The 17,271-nt window shown below is 36.1% G+C and overlaps 2 protein-coding genes across 4 annotated transcripts; one reads left to right on the top strand and one right to left on the bottom strand.

The window, feature by feature from the left end:
* Positions 1-4,570: 4,570 nt before the first annotated feature.
* LOC117907090 (plant intracellular Ras-group-related LRR protein 5-like) lies at positions 4,571-7,006 on the bottom strand. Its single transcript, XM_034820462.1, has 3 exons — positions 6,413-7,006; positions 5,075-5,991; positions 4,571-4,996 (listed from the first exon to the last, which is right to left on the bottom strand). Exons 1-3 carry the CDS (start codon positions 6,939-6,941, stop codon positions 4,841-4,843), a joined length of 1,602 nt encoding a protein of 533 aa, XP_034676353.1. The 5' UTR covers positions 6,942-7,006; the 3' UTR covers positions 4,571-4,840.
* A 2,734-nt stretch (positions 7,007-9,740) lies between these two features.
* Positions 9,741-16,698, top strand: LOC117933560 (MND1-interacting protein 1). Of its 3 annotated transcripts, none has more exons than XM_034854998.1 (4): positions 9,741-9,867; positions 10,006-11,678; positions 15,689-15,720; positions 15,875-16,023. In XM_034854998.1, exons 2-4 carry the CDS (start codon positions 10,026-10,028, stop codon positions 15,927-15,929), a joined length of 1,740 nt encoding a protein of 579 aa, XP_034710889.1. In that variant the 5' UTR covers positions 9,741-9,867; positions 10,006-10,025; the 3' UTR covers positions 15,930-16,023. The 3 variants fall into 3 exon arrangements, with proteins under 3 accessions (XP_034710889.1, XP_034710881.1, XP_034710874.1); XM_034854990.1 differs by having other exon boundaries at positions 15,872-16,023; XM_034854983.1 differs by lacking the exon at positions 15,689-15,720 and having other exon boundaries at positions 15,901-16,698.
* The last annotated feature ends 573 nt before the right edge of the window (positions 16,699-17,271 follow it).

Here is a 17,271-nt window from a genome sequence, read left to right as displayed (position 1 = left end):
AGTCCCTAAAGTCGGGTTTCTACTAATAAAATGAAACTGATGTGGCAATTGATGAGAAAAATAATGAATACTCGAATAGATCATGCACGTATGAGAATTAAAATAAGCACAAGGAGTGACCATGATGCGAGAAAATACATACCTGGGTGGCGAACCAATATGCGCTATCAAGAGAGGGGGTTAGCGCACAATTAAAGAACAATCTCATGCATGTCATAGAGCATAATAAAATCAATCATGTATGATAATCAAGTCAATCAATCAGTCTATCAATCGAACATAAAATCCCGTATGTGGGACCCCCACCAAAGCCCGATTATTTTTGCATGAATTAATTCCATAAATTCCATTATTCGGAATTACGGAATTTAATTCATACTCATTTCAAAGCGTTTTAAAAGATCATGAAAGATTTGAAAATTGCTTGCTGAATTGAAGGTGAAAGCAAATTTTATTAAAATTGATATTTTAAGGCCTAATAAAACTAAAACTAAGGATGAAGATTTGAAAAGTTAAAATTATTTGAAAAAGGAGAAATTGGAGACTATTTGAAAACGGGAAATTTGGTTATTTTAAAATTGAAGATAAAGAAAGAAATAAATAAAGGACACGTAATCCAAAAGGTGGTCATGCATAGTTGCTTGTAAATTTGGCAGCCAGTGCTTCTCATACTCTCAGCGTCATGATGTTCCTTAATGTAGCTGCCCCATATGTCATCCTTGGTCGTGTTATGCATCACTAGTCCAAACATGAATCGACACATGGCTCATTGAGAACCCTTCACTTTTGCTGGAAGTCAATTTAATTGGAAGCATCACCTCCACGTTGACATGCTGAAACCTGAGTTGAAGTCCAAATGAAGGTTCATATTGGAATGGTAAACAAGTCTATCATGGCATCCATAATCTGAATGAGGTCTGTAGTGCCAACGAAAGCTTTGATGCCAACAATGTTAGTTCAAGAACACAAAGATAAAACAATCACACATACGGTACACGAGGTTTTAACGTGGTTCGGCCAACCATGCCTACGTCCACGGATGAGAGATAATGATTCCACTATACAATAGAGAATATTACAGAGGACAGAACCAGATACAACTATTGGGTTCCCGAAACATCCCATATTTATCCATACCTTACTACGAGCCATCTCGCTCCACCGGGTACCTCCCGTTCTTCCTCACATCTCTATCCACCTTGTATAGTCTCTATAGGCCCATCTCCATCTCATAACTTTTTCCCCTCATGACCTAGAATATTTATAGAGATATTTCTAACAACCTTCCTTATTCTATAAGGAAGTCTAGTATTACAATAATATGCCCATCTCCATCTCATGACTTTTTCCCCTCATGACCTAGAATATTTATAGAGATATTTCCAACAACCTTCCTTATTCTATAAGGAAGTCTAATATTACAATAATATATCAACCTAGAAATATTCTATATAATATTCTTTACAAAAAGGAATCTATACTAATTAGGAATTTGGGACACTTCCTAACAATCTCCACCTTGGACCAAATTCCATGAAGTTAATCTTCAATCTCTCCATGACACAAACCTTTTTGTATCATATCACCACGAGAGAGCAATTGACTCCACCTTCAGTGAAAATTCCTTTTGTTTTCATCTTGTGTGCTTTGTGATCTTTTGCTCTTCCAGAAATCTTCAACCCAAGCTCTGATACCAGTTGTAGTGCCAACGAAAGCTTTGATGCCAACAATGTTAGTTCAAGAACACAAAGATAAAACAATCACACATAAGGTACATGAGGTTTTAACGTGGTTCGGCCAACCATGCCTACGTCCACGGATGAGAGATAATGATTCCACTATACAATAGAGAATATTATAGAGGACAGAACCAGATACAACTATTGGGTTCCCGAAACATCCCATGTTTCCCCACTCTTTGTATCCATACCTTACTACAAGCCATCTCGCTCCACTGGGTACCTCCCGTTCTTCCTCACATCTCTATCCACCTTGTATAGTCTCTACAGACCCATCTCCATCTCATAACTTTTTCCCCTCATGACCTAGAATATTTATAGAGATATTTCCAACAACCTTCCTTATTCTATAAGGAAGTCTAATATGACAATAATACATCAACCTAGAAATATTCTATATAATATTCTTTACAAAAAGGAATATATACTAATTAGGAATTTGGGACACTTCCTAACACACCATCAGGCAATCCAAATATCCGGAAGTAATCCACAGAGGGATCAACGGGTTGAACACTGCGACAAGAGTCGCAAGCCAGAAATGGCGTCGTTTGGGCAGCAGCTTTACAGTTCCGACACCTGACATGGACTTGCTCAGCTGATTGCGTGGAGAGTGAAATGATGCAGTGGCGGAGAAGCATGGTGGAGGCGTTTCACCGCCGACGTCATTCGACGACAGCTGAGTTTGGTATATATCACTAGGCGATGGCGGGAACCAACCCTCATAATCTGACCCACGTTGCCGAGGCTACGCACATGCTACAGCAGCAAGGGTACATCCATTGCAGTCACCTTATTCTTTGTTCTCTCCTTCTAAACGACCACCAAAAATCCTCCCTCAACCTCTCTCTCATTTTCTTACTTAGCTCATTTCCAAATCCGTCAATACTCTAGATCAAACAGCTCACCAAGCACAACACAAATATAGGAATAACAGTAGAGACATAGCCAAGGTGAACAATGGGGGTTAAACAAATATGGGAAGGTAAAACACATGATGATACAGAGTTCCACTTCAGGTGACATCCATGGGCTCGAAATAGGTGAGATTAACGTATCAAAGAAAACTCAAGAACATATCATGTATTCAGAGGACCGAGGTCAACCAAAGCAAACAAAATATTATCTAGAACTAGAGCTAAAAATGTCCAGAGGATCGAAGGATAATGGAAAATGCAAGACTTATAGTTCATACCTGTAAATGGATTCCCTACCAGCAAGACTAGTTAGGCTTCAAGCTCTTTTCTAAAGCTCACTCTCTTCCCTTTGTTGTCCGCTCTGGTTCCTCCTTCAAGCTTCCTTCTTTTCTAGCTAATCTCCTCTAAGCCTTCCCTCCGTAGCAGCCTAAACTCCAGGAATCCTCCCCAGAAAAATCTCCTCCTGCTTCTATCTTCTACAGCAAGCCACTACCAGTTCCACTATTGCTCCACTCAGCAAGTATGGCACCTCTGACCACTAGCATCGCCGCCCATGTTTCTTGTCTCGTCTGATGCAGTCTCCTCACAACAGAAAGGGGGCCCCCCACTCACTCATCCTAGGTGTCGCCAGCTCCTCTAGGTGGCGAGACATTATCTTTCCCATGCCATCAAAAATCCCTTAAAAACAAACTAATCATCTTTGCTCTCTTAAGGGGGTCTACAATGTGGTATGATTGGTTGCCACGTGTCATTTTTAATTTTTATTTTTTGGTTAAAAAGTATTAACACCATAAAAGAAAAATAAAATAAAAGAATAGAAAAGAAAAATCGATGACAATTGACAGCTGGATGACAAGGGTTAGAGGGTAATTTTAACGTATGAATGATTTTTTATTATTGGAGTGCAATTAATGTATGAACTTTTAATGTCAAAAGTCAAAAGTCAAAATTTTTAAAAAGATCTAAAGCTGTTATGGCTTGATTTAACCACCACAAAGTGAATATCATAATCCGCATTGCCCAACAAACCAAAACCCCTTCCATTAAATTAATATTATCCGATCACAATCCCCTAACAACCCAGTTGTCCTCCCAAGTCACCTTTATCTTATAATGGTCTTCTAGGTCTCATCTACAAAGTTTGGAATGATTTTTTTTCCTTGTTTTTGGGCCTGAGGGACAATTCCTTCTCTATGAAGTTAGTTGCAGAATCTAGGGTTTTGAGATGGAAACATGCAAAAGAAAGAAAGAAAAAAAATGGCTTCTAACTGAGGAAGTGTTTAACAATTCCTTTCCTAATATTAGACACTTGTAACTTTTTGATACCATTTTTTAGGATCAAAGACTTAACAATTTTGGTCTAAAAACTAACTATATGTTAATGAGACCAAACTAATCCTTCGCTTATCTCCAAAGGTATTCCTGTGATCGGTTTAATAAGCATTTTCTTTTATGGTTCATATTCCGAATTGGGTTCATTCCTGTAGTAATCAAATGAATTGAGTTATTGACATGAAAACATAAAAACTCAATGGAACCCACCCCCTCTTTGGCCATATTTGTCTAATTCAAGAGAAAGGGTCCCGATGAGTTCTTAATAATCAAAAGATTTTATTCGTATAAATGCTAAATAAAATAGATCTCCTTTTACAATATTTAAAAAAACTCCTTTTGTGATGATGTTTTTGAAAAACGAACTTGATTGATTGATTCAGAACATCTACTCCTCGATAGGTGCACAATGAATTTTGAGTCATCCCACCCAACACACCCAGCTCGAGACATGACTTATAAAGTGTCTGATCATCTCCAACCTTACACACCCATCATTTTTCAATTCTATGAACATGAAAAACAGGAAGAAAATGAAACCCAGGGTGAAAAGTTTGCAAGATCCCTTTTAAGTAACAATTATGTTCTAACTGTTTATGTACTAATGGTTTCAGTGACAAAAAGTCCAAAAGAGTTCATATCTGAGACAAAAGATTATAGGAAAGAAGAGGTATAACCAGTATATTACATGTTCACTAGAGACATAAGAAGGCCGCAGGCTGTGTCAAACAGTATCTGATTATTCTTAAACCAAACAAAAACATAAGTTGAAAGCTTTGCCCTCTCATGAATTGATCGTATACAACATCTTATGGAGAATTCATCAGCAGATATGCTTGAAGGGGGGCGAATTCACTCATCAAGCTTTTGTGATTCCTTGCTGTCAGTGGTCCTCTTGGTTCTAGCTCTGAATATTGAGCAAACCCAGAACCAGAACCCCTTCTTCTTTGAGGATAGGGGTCTTGCCTCCCTCTTGGCGGTCAGATCAGCCATGTACCGAACAACTTCCTGGTAAATGAAGGGTTGAAGAAGTTATACTCAGCAATTGCAAGAACTCAAGAAGCAAAAGTCGTTAAGGAATATTACCTGAGCCCCAAGTTTAGTTACTTCCCTTGGTGGCACCTCCAATGGAGTCTCATCTGCACGAAGAACTCTCAATTTAGACAGGAACCGAAAAGAATCCGGTAGCATTCTTATTTGACAGTCACTTATGTCCAACTCTTCAAGCATCTCAAGATTCCCTATTGATCTTGGCAAGGCTCTCAAGTCTGCAAAGTTCTTCCCCACATTCAATTTCTTGAGCTTGACCGCAAAGCAGAGGTTTTCAGGTACTGATTCAAGTTCATTGAAGCTAACATCAAGTTCCCTCAAATTGGAAAGATTACCAATTGTTGTTGGCAGCCCTTTGATTCTGTTATAATGCAACGTAAGAATCTCCAAGCATTCAAGCTTTCCAACAGCCTCAGGAAGAGCTCTTAATTGATTAAAATCCAATCTCAGCTCCAAAAGTGATGTGCACGATCCGATTGTATAAGGAACTTCTTCGAGCTCATTTGTATCCACATTCAGTCTCTTCAAGCTTGTTAGACTCCCAATGTTGTCTGGCAAATGGGTGAATTGATTTGAACTCAAATTGAGATTGATGAGGTTGACCAGATTCCCAAAAGAAGCCGGCAGTGACCTTAATCTGTTTGCATGGAGATCGAGATCAGCTAGGTTCACCAATTCCCCAATTGAATCTGGAAGGTTGATCAGTTGGTTTGAGTGGACATCAAGCTTTGTTAGGGCTCTGAGGCCACTCATGGTGGATGGGAGAGCCATAATTCGGTTTTCAGACAAGTTCAATTCAGTGATATCAGATAATTTGCCAATCGATGTGGGAAGCCACTCAATCTTTTCCATCAACTTGCCTTGAAGATCAAGAACCCCTGCTTTGATTTTAGCAGTTTTTTCAATAAGGGCTGCCACCTTCATGAGATTGAACTTCTCGGTATCGTCCTCACCTGTGAATCAAGCCCAAAAACTACATTCAGATACTGAAGGAATTTCGATTTCAATTTCAATTACCCTAAGACCGACATGAAAATAAGTTTAAGTTTTTAAATTACATCTTGATTGAAAGGTGACTAGAGGAAAATGCTCTGTTTATTCAAACCAACAACCATTCAGAAGGATTTATCATTTCTAGAATTCAGAAACAAAACCAGATAACAGATTTGACTTTTCTAATCTATATGAAGACCCAACTTTTTTTATTTTTTATTTTCTTTATCTTTTTCATGGGCTTGGATATTAATAGAAAGATCAAAACCCACATGGGATTCTTCAATCTGGGTTTTTCTTTTTTGAATTCCTAGAAATAGTATCATCTTGAGTCTCTCCTAATTCCAAAAACAATATCAGAAAACAGAAATTCATGCCAACCTGAAACGAAAATGGCCTTCGCGGAAGAACTCCTCACCAAACCCTTGAAACCATCTGCCCCCGATTCCTCATCTTCTCCCCTCTTAATCAAACTCTCAACACTGATCACATCTTTTCTCCCACTTTTCCCAACTGGGTCACCCAAATCAATCTGCTTCTCATTCGGGACACCCCCGGAAACCACCTCAGAAGCTCTCTGAATGAGCTCATCAAATGTATTGAACAGCTTATTCCTCTCGACCAAGTGAAGAGCCTCTTCCCTCTCCTCATGGCACTGAAACAGCACCATGGTCTTCCTCGCCTGTTGCAGAACAGAGAAGAGCTCAGATGGGACCCCCTGGGGGACCTCTTGCCTTGCAACCTCCTCGAGCCTCTTCTGCTCCTCACAGTCCGCGGTCCTGATAACAGTCATGGCTGCTTCAACCTCCTCAATTTTGGGTCTTGGTGGTAGTGATCTGTAGATTCTCATGATCTCCTCCACTGTTTCTGCAAAGGCCGGTGATGGGTCCTGCTTGGACATCCCAGCCATGGCTTTGGTTTCTTGGGTGGGGAAAACTGAGGAAAGAGAAGAACAGAAGAGGTTTTGAAATGCCTGTGGGCCTGTTTTGGTTTTTACATTAAATTAGATATTAATTAATTGATCCTATATTTCTTCAAATCATGTTGTATACTGCAGGCTTATTCTTTACATACTCTCCAAGCTATGGTGTGAAACCACACATCTAGATTCTTAGACAAGGTACAAATTACAAAAATCATCTTTTGGTTTTTGTGGAAAAGAAGAAAGTTTAGGATAATTTTACAATGGAGGAATACCATCATTTTGCATTTTCCTTCATATTTTTGGCCAAGGGGTGATGGTGGATTTGTATACAAAATCATAAAAGAAGACATTCCCATGATACCCAAATGAGCTTTTGATGATTGCCCTTTTGTCTTGTGATGATGAAGTCAATATCCTTCACAAGTTAAGCCTCCCTCAGGCTAATAGAGACTTGTTTGGCATTTTTCCCAAGAGGATGAAGCTCTATCTTATTAGGAAAATTGAGCCAATGTGAGAAGGAGAATTAGTTGCACTATGTACAAAAGGTAGAGTATTGTCTCCAACATACTTTGATCAACGATAAAATCTTTTGGATGGTATTGTATTAGGATAATTTCCCATTTTTTTTTATTTTATCCCAAGGGTGAAATTAAAATCAAAGTCATAAATTTTTAAATGATGATATTTTTATTTTTTTTGGATAATATTTTATTTTTGTCTTTATCTTAAAGGTGAAGTTGAAGTCAAAGTCATAAATTTTTAAAAAATAATATTAATATTTTTAAAATATTTTAAATTGTGAAAGAATTTATTGTATAAAATAAAATAGAATTTTTATAAGTACCAATATTTTGTAACTTTCATATTAAACTTTTTTTTTTGAATTGTAAATTTTTTAAATAAAATTAATAAAGCATGTAGAAAGATTATTTTCCACTTATCAAAAGTCAATCCAAACAAATGCTAAGTACATAAATGATTTACTGTCTATAATGTGATGAATTCACTTTGTATTGAAAACTTTTAAAAAATTCTTTGATTTTTTAAAAATTAATCTAAATAAAAGTGTTTTTTTTAGTGTTTTTACATGAAGTGTTTTCATGAAAATTACTTATTAAGTATTAACATTATAAGTGATTTTTCAATACTAATTTTTTATATTTTTAAATACGTTTTTTTTAACTAAAACCATTTTTTAAAATCATTGTCAAACATACTCTAAAAATTGAATGTATATCATATAATGAATTCACTTGACATTTGATATAATTTATCAGGGTATTAGAAATTGAATTTTTGCAGGTAAACCCGAAGTAGGAAATGAGTTGTATGATAACCTCATGCTATTATTTTAAATTTTAAAAATAATAATAATTTAACATTTTCATCAATTACTATAAAAATATGATTTTGACTCATATTATCAATTTTCAAAATAAAAAAATATTATTTTAATTTAGTGAATTGAGACGCCATGAATAAACTTTTTTATATGCTTAGAGATAACAAGGTAAATTTAATTTATTCTTTAGAATGTTTTAATATCATTTTGGTAGATATTTCAAAATAATCCAAATTGGGGTTGACTTTTTTTATTACATAAATAAATGAGCCCTGACTTGTAAATAAGGCATGGTGGCTTGGGCAATAGTGTAGTGAAAATGATAAGAGAGCTATTTTCATCACTGATGACATAAAAACACTGTGGACAAACCTCATATATTGACTTTTATGGGTTGGTTTCCATATCTTGAAAAGTAGTGCCCTTTATCTTTTTGCCACTTCAGGACGGCTCTGTTTGGATTGGGGGGTTCCAATTGATTAATTTTATTTAAAAAGTTTGTGGTGTATAATGCGTTTTCCAGTGTTTTTAAGGAGTGTTTATAATAATTTTATAGTTAATAATCTCCTGACAAAGAAACTTATTTATTAATTTATGGATTAACTTACCAATATATTCCTTATCTTTTCAAGATGTTGTATTTGATATAATTTTCTTGTAATTAAATTAATTATTTACATGTATTTTTTTTAAAAAAAAGTAAAATTCATTAATCTACTTTTTTTTTTTTTCAAAAAAGTATTTAGTTTTTAAACAATACGATATTATTTCATTGTTTAAACAAGTTAGACCTATATTTTACTAAGGCCTTTTAGAAAGATCATATTTGCATATTAAGAAACTATTAATTTGTATAATAAAAATATCTTATAGGAGATGACACAAATTTTTTTAATGTATTGTCTTATAAATTTATCAAATTATTAATTTGGCATGTTAGCCCCAAATTATAATTAATGTTATTAATTTATTGAGTATTAATTTATCGAGATTCTGTTATATCAATATTACCCATTAAAAATAGTGGTTTCGAGTTTGACTTTAGATTTGAGTAAAAATAAAAAACATAAAATTTTTTTGAATAAACTCCGAGCAATATTTTCGTAGTTTTAAATAATGATTTACGTTTTTACATAACTTTTAAATTAAAATGCATGTCCCCAAATTCTTATATTATATTTTCTATTTTCCTTTTTTCCTTTTTTTTTTAATTCTCATTATCATTCTCAAATAATAGGACATTGCTAGATTTTTCATTCAAAACCATATATTTTTATTCAAGAGTGAAATGAAAAGTGAAATATTAGTTCTATGGTACATTTCTTTGCCATGACTGTCCTCATTCCATAGGTGGGCCCACATTTATTTAGCCCAACAGATTGGTGGGGCCCAAGGTTATAAAGGCCCAAAAAATGATGACAAGCACCAAACGTGGGTGTTAAAGAGGTGATTCTGTTCTTTCTCTCGTCTCCATTCTCGCTTTCTCGCTCTATTCCTACAAGTTACAACAAGCCCTTCAATCCTTTAAGCAGCTCAGTCCATAATCGAAACCGGATCTTCGCTTAATCTGTAAGAATTTTTTCATCTCCGTCTCATTTTCTCTCTATTCAAGCACATTCATTTAGAATTGTTATTTTTTTTTTGTTTTTTGTTTGTTTCCATTTCTGCTGTAATTCATTCTCTAATCGCTCTCCCAAACCCTTCTAGGGTTCTCAATATCAATCCCGATGGGTTGTACTGTGAGAGAAAAGCACATCCGAACAACTCGCAGACCTCGATCGGTGAAAACTGACAACGATCACGCCAGTGCTTTTGATAGAGCATCGATATCCAAATCCATCTTCGATGCGGGTCTCAAACCCTTGGGTTACCATGTGGGCGTTCACGATTCTGGCCAAAACCCTAACCCCAACCCTAATTTCGACGACAGTGGGTGGGGTTACTGTACTGAGGAACAATTGGAGGAAATTCTATTGAAAAACTTGGAATTCTTGTACAATGAAGCCATCTCTAAGCTTGTTGCATTGGGATATGATGATGATGTTGCCCTAAAGGCGATACTGCGGAATGGGCATTGTTATGGGGGCATGGATGTGTTAACTAATATATTGCACAATTCTTTGGCTTATCTAAATAGTAATTGTGGAGGTGGCAGTAGTAATGTGAATTCGGAGGAAGCTGAACCAGTTTTTTCAGATTTGAGGCAACTGGAAGAGTACTCTCTTGCGGGTATGATTTGTTTATTGCAACAAGTGCGACCCCATTTGACTAAAGGGGATGCAATGTGGTGTCTGCTCATGTGTGATCTTCATGTGGGTAGAGCTAGTACTATTGAAATTCCAGTTCTTCCTTCACCTATTAATAATAATGGGTGTGGTGGTCCTGTTAATAGTAATGCTAATGTTGAGAGTGTTAATAGTAGTAGTTCAGTTGGTGTTGCAGTGCCACCTCTATGTAAGTTTCATGGTGGTTGGGGATTTGGAAATGGACCAGTTTCAGAGTTTCCTGCTAATGGCCTTTTTCAATGTTCAACAGATGTGACTCTGCAAAGAGATATTGAGTGTCCAAAGAGGTTTAATCTTAGTCCTTCCATGAAGTCTTTGTTGAAGAGGAATGTGGCAATGTTTGCTGCTGGCTTTAGAGCAAGCTCTAAACAGTTGCAGACACAATCGCAGGCATGCCCAAGCTCTGTGTCAAGTGTGGATGCCACAACAGGAATTGTATCAGGGCCTGAAGTTCCGGTCGAACAGTATGAGGATCCAAATAATTCGAAGAACCTCGATATGGTGAATACAGTGTTAAGTAAATTCCGTGAGATGAATCTTGATGAGAATTTGGAGTTTGTGGCTGAAGATCAGAAGGATGAGATGGTACTGACTTTAATCCATCAGATTAAGGAACTCGATAGGCAGGTAAAAGAGCGGAGGGAGTGGGCTCACCAGAGGGCAATGCAAGCTGCTAGAAAGCTTAGTCATGATCTGACAGAGCTGAAGATGTTGAGAATGGAGATGGAGGAGACTCAACAGTTAAAGAAAGGGAAACAAACCCTTGAAGATACAACCATGAAGAGGCTCTCAGACATGGAGAATGCTTTGAGGAAGGCTAGTGGTCAAGTGGATCGTGCAAATGCAGCTGTGAGAAGGCTTGAGACTGAGAATGCAGAAATCAGAGCAGAGATGGAAGCTTCAAAATTAAGTGCATCAGAGTCAGTTTTAACCTGTTTAGAGGTTGCAAAAAGGGAGAAGAAGTGCCTGAAGAGGCTTTTGGCTTGGGAGAAACAAAAAACTAAATTGCAGGAGGAGATTGGGGAGGAGAAGAGGAAGATAGTGGACTTACAACAACAGATGGTCCGGGTTGAGCAGGCACAGAAAGAAGCTGAGGTGTGTTAAATTTTTTCTGTGGTCTATAGATACATCAATGCATTTTCATCCTGCTGCTTTCTGTATGCTTTATTTTGTTTTGTTTGGTTGTATATCACTTCATTTGCATTGAGAAGTTGATAACACATAAAAATGTTTAGCAGGTTTGCTTCACCAACATACCCAATGGCATGTGACATAGCTTTATTTATTTATTTATTTATATTTTTATTTGTACTTTTTTTACGAAATTGGAGGCATTTATGCTATGTGTTTATTCAGATAAGCAAACCAGAAAATTGCTCAGCTTGAGTAAAATTACTCATATTAGAATTTATTGAAAATTGTATGAAAAGGCTGCCTTCTGGGTCTTATTAATGAGTTTTTAGGGATTTTGCACAAATCATGCAACATACATCTTACCTTGCAATAGAGGATAGACAAAAATTTGATTTCAAAACACTATGTGGATTACTCATACATGCTGATCAAAGTTTGTTGCTCTCTCTCATTGAAGAATATTTGACTAAAATCTTCATCACCTTTTACTTGGCAGAGGGGCCATTTTAATGGATTTTTTAGTTGTGGGTCGCAGAGAGAAATATGATGATGTGGTGCTCATGCTAATTTATGCATCCAAATTGTTGAAAAAGAAGTAAGATCTTTTCAGGAATTATGAGAGTACCCACATCATGTATATGCTACCTATGGTAGCCAATAAATCTAGATCTTTGTTTTCCATCCAAGCGGTAACATGCCAATGTGATGGTCTATATCAATGAGTTGTCACATGCTTTAGTAGTATATAGCTGTTGGATACATTATGGATGATTGCTTGGGGTTTATCATTTGTTTAGTTATTTGGCTATGCCAGAACTTGATCTGTATTTATTATAATCCGTGTATTCTCATTATATCATCTTGGAACCATATGATATAGCTTGTTTGCACAAGTCTGTTAATGTGAATTCGCCTGAGTTGATGTCCTCTTTACACCACCATTAGTTCAGAATCAGGGTAAGAAACTCGGTGTTGATAGAACTCAAACTCATGTTAACTTTGGGTTGTGAAATGACAGACTTTTGTCCCAACTATATGTGGTGGGTTTAATGAATAATATGTTTTTTTTTTTGGTCATTCAACAACCATCTTCGTGAAATTTCCTTGTTTTATCTTCCATAGGTGCTACGTCTAATTTTTTAAGAATGATTGGTATTGTGTACAATGAAACGGTATGAACTCCCAAAATAGATCTCATTTTACATTTATCTTACAAAAAACATGTCATTCAATATTACTATGCATGCACTAGATATGTATTAATTTTTTTCATTATTATACATGATAACACACAATCGCATACAGTTTCTTTTTTGTATTCTATTTTTTTCCCTCCTTTTCTCTCTCTCTCTCTCTCTCTCTCTCTCTCTCTCTCTTTTCCTAAATGTGAAATGGTATGTACGACCAAAATGTCTCATTTTGCATGTGTCTTATGATAAATATGGTACACAATAATACTATACAAGCAGCTTTGATCATTTCAATAGTTTCTAAAGAAAAACAAATTTAAAAATTTTTCTTAAGAAGTTTATTATATTAATAGCTAAAATGCATTTTAAATTAGAAATGGACAAAAAAGGAAGAAATAAAATGATCCTATGTTAAAACATTTTACATGTGTTATCAAAGACACAATATGAAAGATTAAAACTTATGTGCAATGGTTGTTGCAATAAATATTGGTGGGGAGGGGGGGTGCACTTTTACTTGATATATTAGTAGATTCCTAGTTAGCATGACTTCTCAAATCGGGGAGTCTTATCTTTCTCAAGGTTTATCTCATGATAGAGTAGGAAGGAAGGGAGGCTTGGGTGTTAGGCGCCTTCACTCACTTAACAAGGCCCTCCTTTGTAAGTGGAATTGGCGTTTTACTTTAGAAAGGGAGGTCTTTTGGAGACAAATCATTTGTGGTAAATATAGGGAAAGTGGAAGGGGATTGGTGCTCTAAGGAAGCGAGAGGCGGTTATGGCGTTGGGTTATGGAAGGCCATTAGGAAGTTGTGAGATTTAGTTAGTTGTAGATTGTCCTTTTTGGTGGGCAATGGGAAAAGGATAAAGTTTTGGAAAGATAAATAATGTGGGGATGGGCCATTAAATGTTTTTTTCCCCTCCTTATTTGCCCTAACTAACTCTAAAGAAGCTCGGGTGGTGGAGTTATGGCAACATTCTAATGAGAGGGGTGTCTGGAATCCCAACTTCCCGAGGCCTCTAAATGATTGTGAGATTCTTCTTGTGGAGTGCTTTTTGGCAAGACTTCAAGATAAAGTGGTACTTGAGGGTAAAGAGAATAAGGTGTGTTGGGTTGAAACGAAGAGTAGAACTTTCCCAGTTAAATCACTTTATGCTAGCATAAAGACAGGAAATGTAGTGTAGTTCCCAGCTAGTGTTATGTGGAATGCGTGGGTTCCACCTAAGGTGAGCTTTTTTGCATCGGAGGCAACTTGGGGGAAAGCTTTGACTCTTGATCAGCTGCAAAGGAGGGGGTGGTCTTTGGCTAATCGATGTTTCCTTTATTATGCACATGAGGAGTTAATTGACCACATCCTTTTACATTGTGGCAAGGTTAGGGTGTTGTAGGAGCTATTGTTCTCTCTTTTCAAAGTTTACTGGGTGATGTAGTCCATTGTTAGAGAGACTCTATTAGGTTGGAATGGTTCCTTTGTTGGAGGAAAACGGAAAAAAGTTTGGAGCGGCACCTTTATGCCTCTTCTGGACAATTTGGAAAGAGATAAATAGAAGATCTTTTGAGAATATGGAACTCTTTATCCGAAGGCTGAAATGCTTGTTTTTGTGTAACTTGTTAACTTGGACCAAACTATTTATAGGTGAAAGATTAATGTCCATAGTTGATTTCTTTGATTGGATGGGATCGGTTTGAGGGAGGGAGTAGTTTTTTGTTCTCTTCCTTTTTTTTGGCTCTTTTTGGCAGCTATTGTATACATCATGTGTACTTTGGTGCATCATTTTTGGCGCTTTTTAATACTATTCTCATTTACTGATAAAAAAAATGATAAGAGTAGGAAACAACTTGAAGACTACTGGTGGTGTTGAAACCAGTGAAATTGCTTTATATGGCTGCAACAACACTAGTTAGGGGGTGAGCAGTAATAGGGGTGGGATGGTGATGAACTTGGAAAGTTAGAATATGAAGTCAACACAAAATATGTATCAACAGTTTATACAAGTATGTGTGACTTGCTGGAACTTGGAACTAAAGATTATGGTTAAAACTCAGAAGAATTTATTTTGTGAGATTTATAATGGATGTGTGCAATAAAATATCATATATTTTGCTAAATTAATTTTTTAAGAATTCTGATGTTTAATATTTTCATATGCATGATATCGACGAATATCTATATTTACATCTTATAACCAACCTTGCTATCTTTCATTAAAGTGATTATGTATTGCTTTATACTTTCTTGTTGCAGTATATATTTATCTTTTATTATGTAGAGAACTTGCACTGCATGGTAAAATGTGGAACAAAGTATGAAAAAAAAGGAAATGATACTAGATACTATTTATAAGTTGACAACTATGATTCTTATTCTTGGATAATTTGAACTCCTTTACTTAAGCTACATTTGTTTCATTGTCAACAAATATTTTTCCTTATTGAAGATGATTTTACTCCCCTCTGTAAAATAGATATGGTAAATCAAGTGCCTTGAACTGCACATCTTTCATTTGTCTCTATTAATTTTTCTGTTTGTTTAATTTCAACACCATCTGAGCTACACATCTTTCATCATTAACCAATATTTTTCCCTATTGAAGATGATTAACTCCCCTCTCCATGAGATAAATATGAGAAATCAAGTGCCTAAAAAGTCAAAGCCAAACTATTATATGACTGTCATGGTCATTTGATTCTATGAAAGCCATGCCATCAATTAAAGCATGTTTTATGCATTTCTTCTTTCCATCATTGCCATATCCTTTTACAATGTGTGTATTTTCTTTCAGGTTCTTCAAACTCAGTCTTACTTGTTTCTTGTGTAAGCTCCTCATTTTTACATCACTGTTCTTTTTAGAGTGCTTATCTGTATTGGATGCCACATTATGTTCTGAAGTCTGGATCTACTTTTAAGTTTTCATGAATTCTTTTATTCCTAGTACTATCCCATCTTCTATCCCTTTCTGGTTCAGTAGTGAACAAGTGGCACTACTTATTGTAGGTGAAGTGGAGGCAGGACTTGAAGGCTAAAGAGCTAGCCTTTGTACAAGTGGAGGAGGAACGACGTGCCAAGGAGGCAGCTGAGGCTAATAATAAAAGGAAGCTTGAGGCTCTGCGTCTAAAAATTGAGATAGACTTCCAGCGTCACAAGGATGATCTACAAAGACTTGAGCAGGAACTTTCTCGTCTTAAAGTGTCTGCTCAATCCACTGAGCTAGTTCATCCGTTGAATACATTACCTAATCGAGACTGTGAGGGGGCAAAGCCCCAAGGAGAAACAATTGCAAGGTTGCTTCATGAATTGGACAAACTGGAGGATTCTTCAGAGAAAGGAGTGAACAGTGACAGGGAATGCATAATTTGTTTGAAAGATGAAGTTTCTGTTGTATTCCTCCCATGTGCTCACGAGGTCCTGTGTGCCAACTGCAACGAGGATTATGGGAAAAAGGGTAAAGCCACTTGCCCATCCTGCAGGGCTCCAATTGAGCAGAGAATCCGTACTTTTGGTGCTAGTTCATAGTCATAGTTTGAGCTTGAGAAATGGCATGGTGATTGGAGAGTAAGAAAGTTTTCAGGCATATAAAGACTGCATTTATCATTTTAACCTCTGGCTTTTACAGTTTGCTTGCTTTGAACTTGCTGTGGGAGTGGGTGCTTCATCACTCTTCAGCAAATATGTGTGTAAATAAAAAGTGAAACGTGTGTTGGAGTTGCTGTCAACCATAAGATAATTGAAATGCTCTCTGCCTTAATATTGCCATTGGCTTTGCAAAGTATATACCATTGAAATTTCGTATCTCCTGCTGAGTTTCATGTAGCCTTTGAAATTTCTTCGCAAGCCACGAGACATGCAATGGATTGAAAAATCGATTTTTATTGGCGATATTTTATCATTTTTTTTTAGTTTTTTCAAACATTCTTATGAATTTTGAATAATTTTCACATTTTTATCAAAATATCTATTGATATTTTCGATATATCCGTAAAATCCAAGTATTGATATATTCATATTTATTGATATTTTAATCCTTGATTGTATGCAGTTGATTTTACGGAAATATCGACATAAATATGGATTAATGAGAGAAATTTTGATAAAATTTTAAAAATCATAAAAATTGATTGAAAAGGCGGATATAAAGTTGACTTCTTTTTCATCACTATCGAAAATTGAAGGAATTACCTAATTATGGAAAATGGGTATTTTGTTTCTTGTTCTGGCAAAGTAAGACTTGATGCAAGTTTTGGTATTGCATCTACTTGTATATTTTCTTTTCAAAGGATATGTTCAATGGTAGCCTCCGTGAGCCACACCAATAAGCTAGAACTAGAAGTGTATAAAAAATTGTAGTCTAACTCTACCTTCTTCATA

The sequence above is a fragment of the Vitis riparia genome, chromosome 2 (assembly GCF_004353265.1).
Source record: "Vitis riparia cultivar Riparia Gloire de Montpellier isolate 1030 chromosome 2, EGFV_Vit.rip_1.0, whole genome shotgun sequence".
Classification (NCBI taxonomy): Eukaryota; Viridiplantae; Streptophyta; class Magnoliopsida; order Vitales; family Vitaceae; genus Vitis; species Vitis riparia.
The sequence above is the reverse complement of the archived record's forward strand: the minus strand, read 5'-3'. Positions and strand labels throughout refer to the sequence as shown.

Coding starts and splice junctions, on each gene's coding strand:
- LOC117907090 (XM_034820462.1), bottom strand. CDS start 6,941: ATGGCTGGGATGTCCAAGCAGGACCCATCACCGGCCTTTGCAGAAACA. Junction 5,992..6,412: donor GAAGGCCATTTTCGTTTCAG/GTTGGCATGAAT, acceptor CTTGATTCACAG/GTGAGGACGATACCGAGAAG. Junction 4,997..5,074: donor TAACTAAACTTGGGGCTCAG/GTAATATTCCTT, acceptor TTCATTTACCAG/GAAGTTGTTCGGTACATGGC.
- LOC117933560 (XM_034854983.1), top strand. CDS start 10,026: ATGGGTTGTACTGTGAGAGAAAAGCACATCCGAACAACTCGCAGACCT. Junction 11,679..15,900: donor AGGCACAGAAAGAAGCTGAG/GTGTGTTAAATT, acceptor TACTTATTGTAG/GTGAAGTGGAGGCAGGACTT.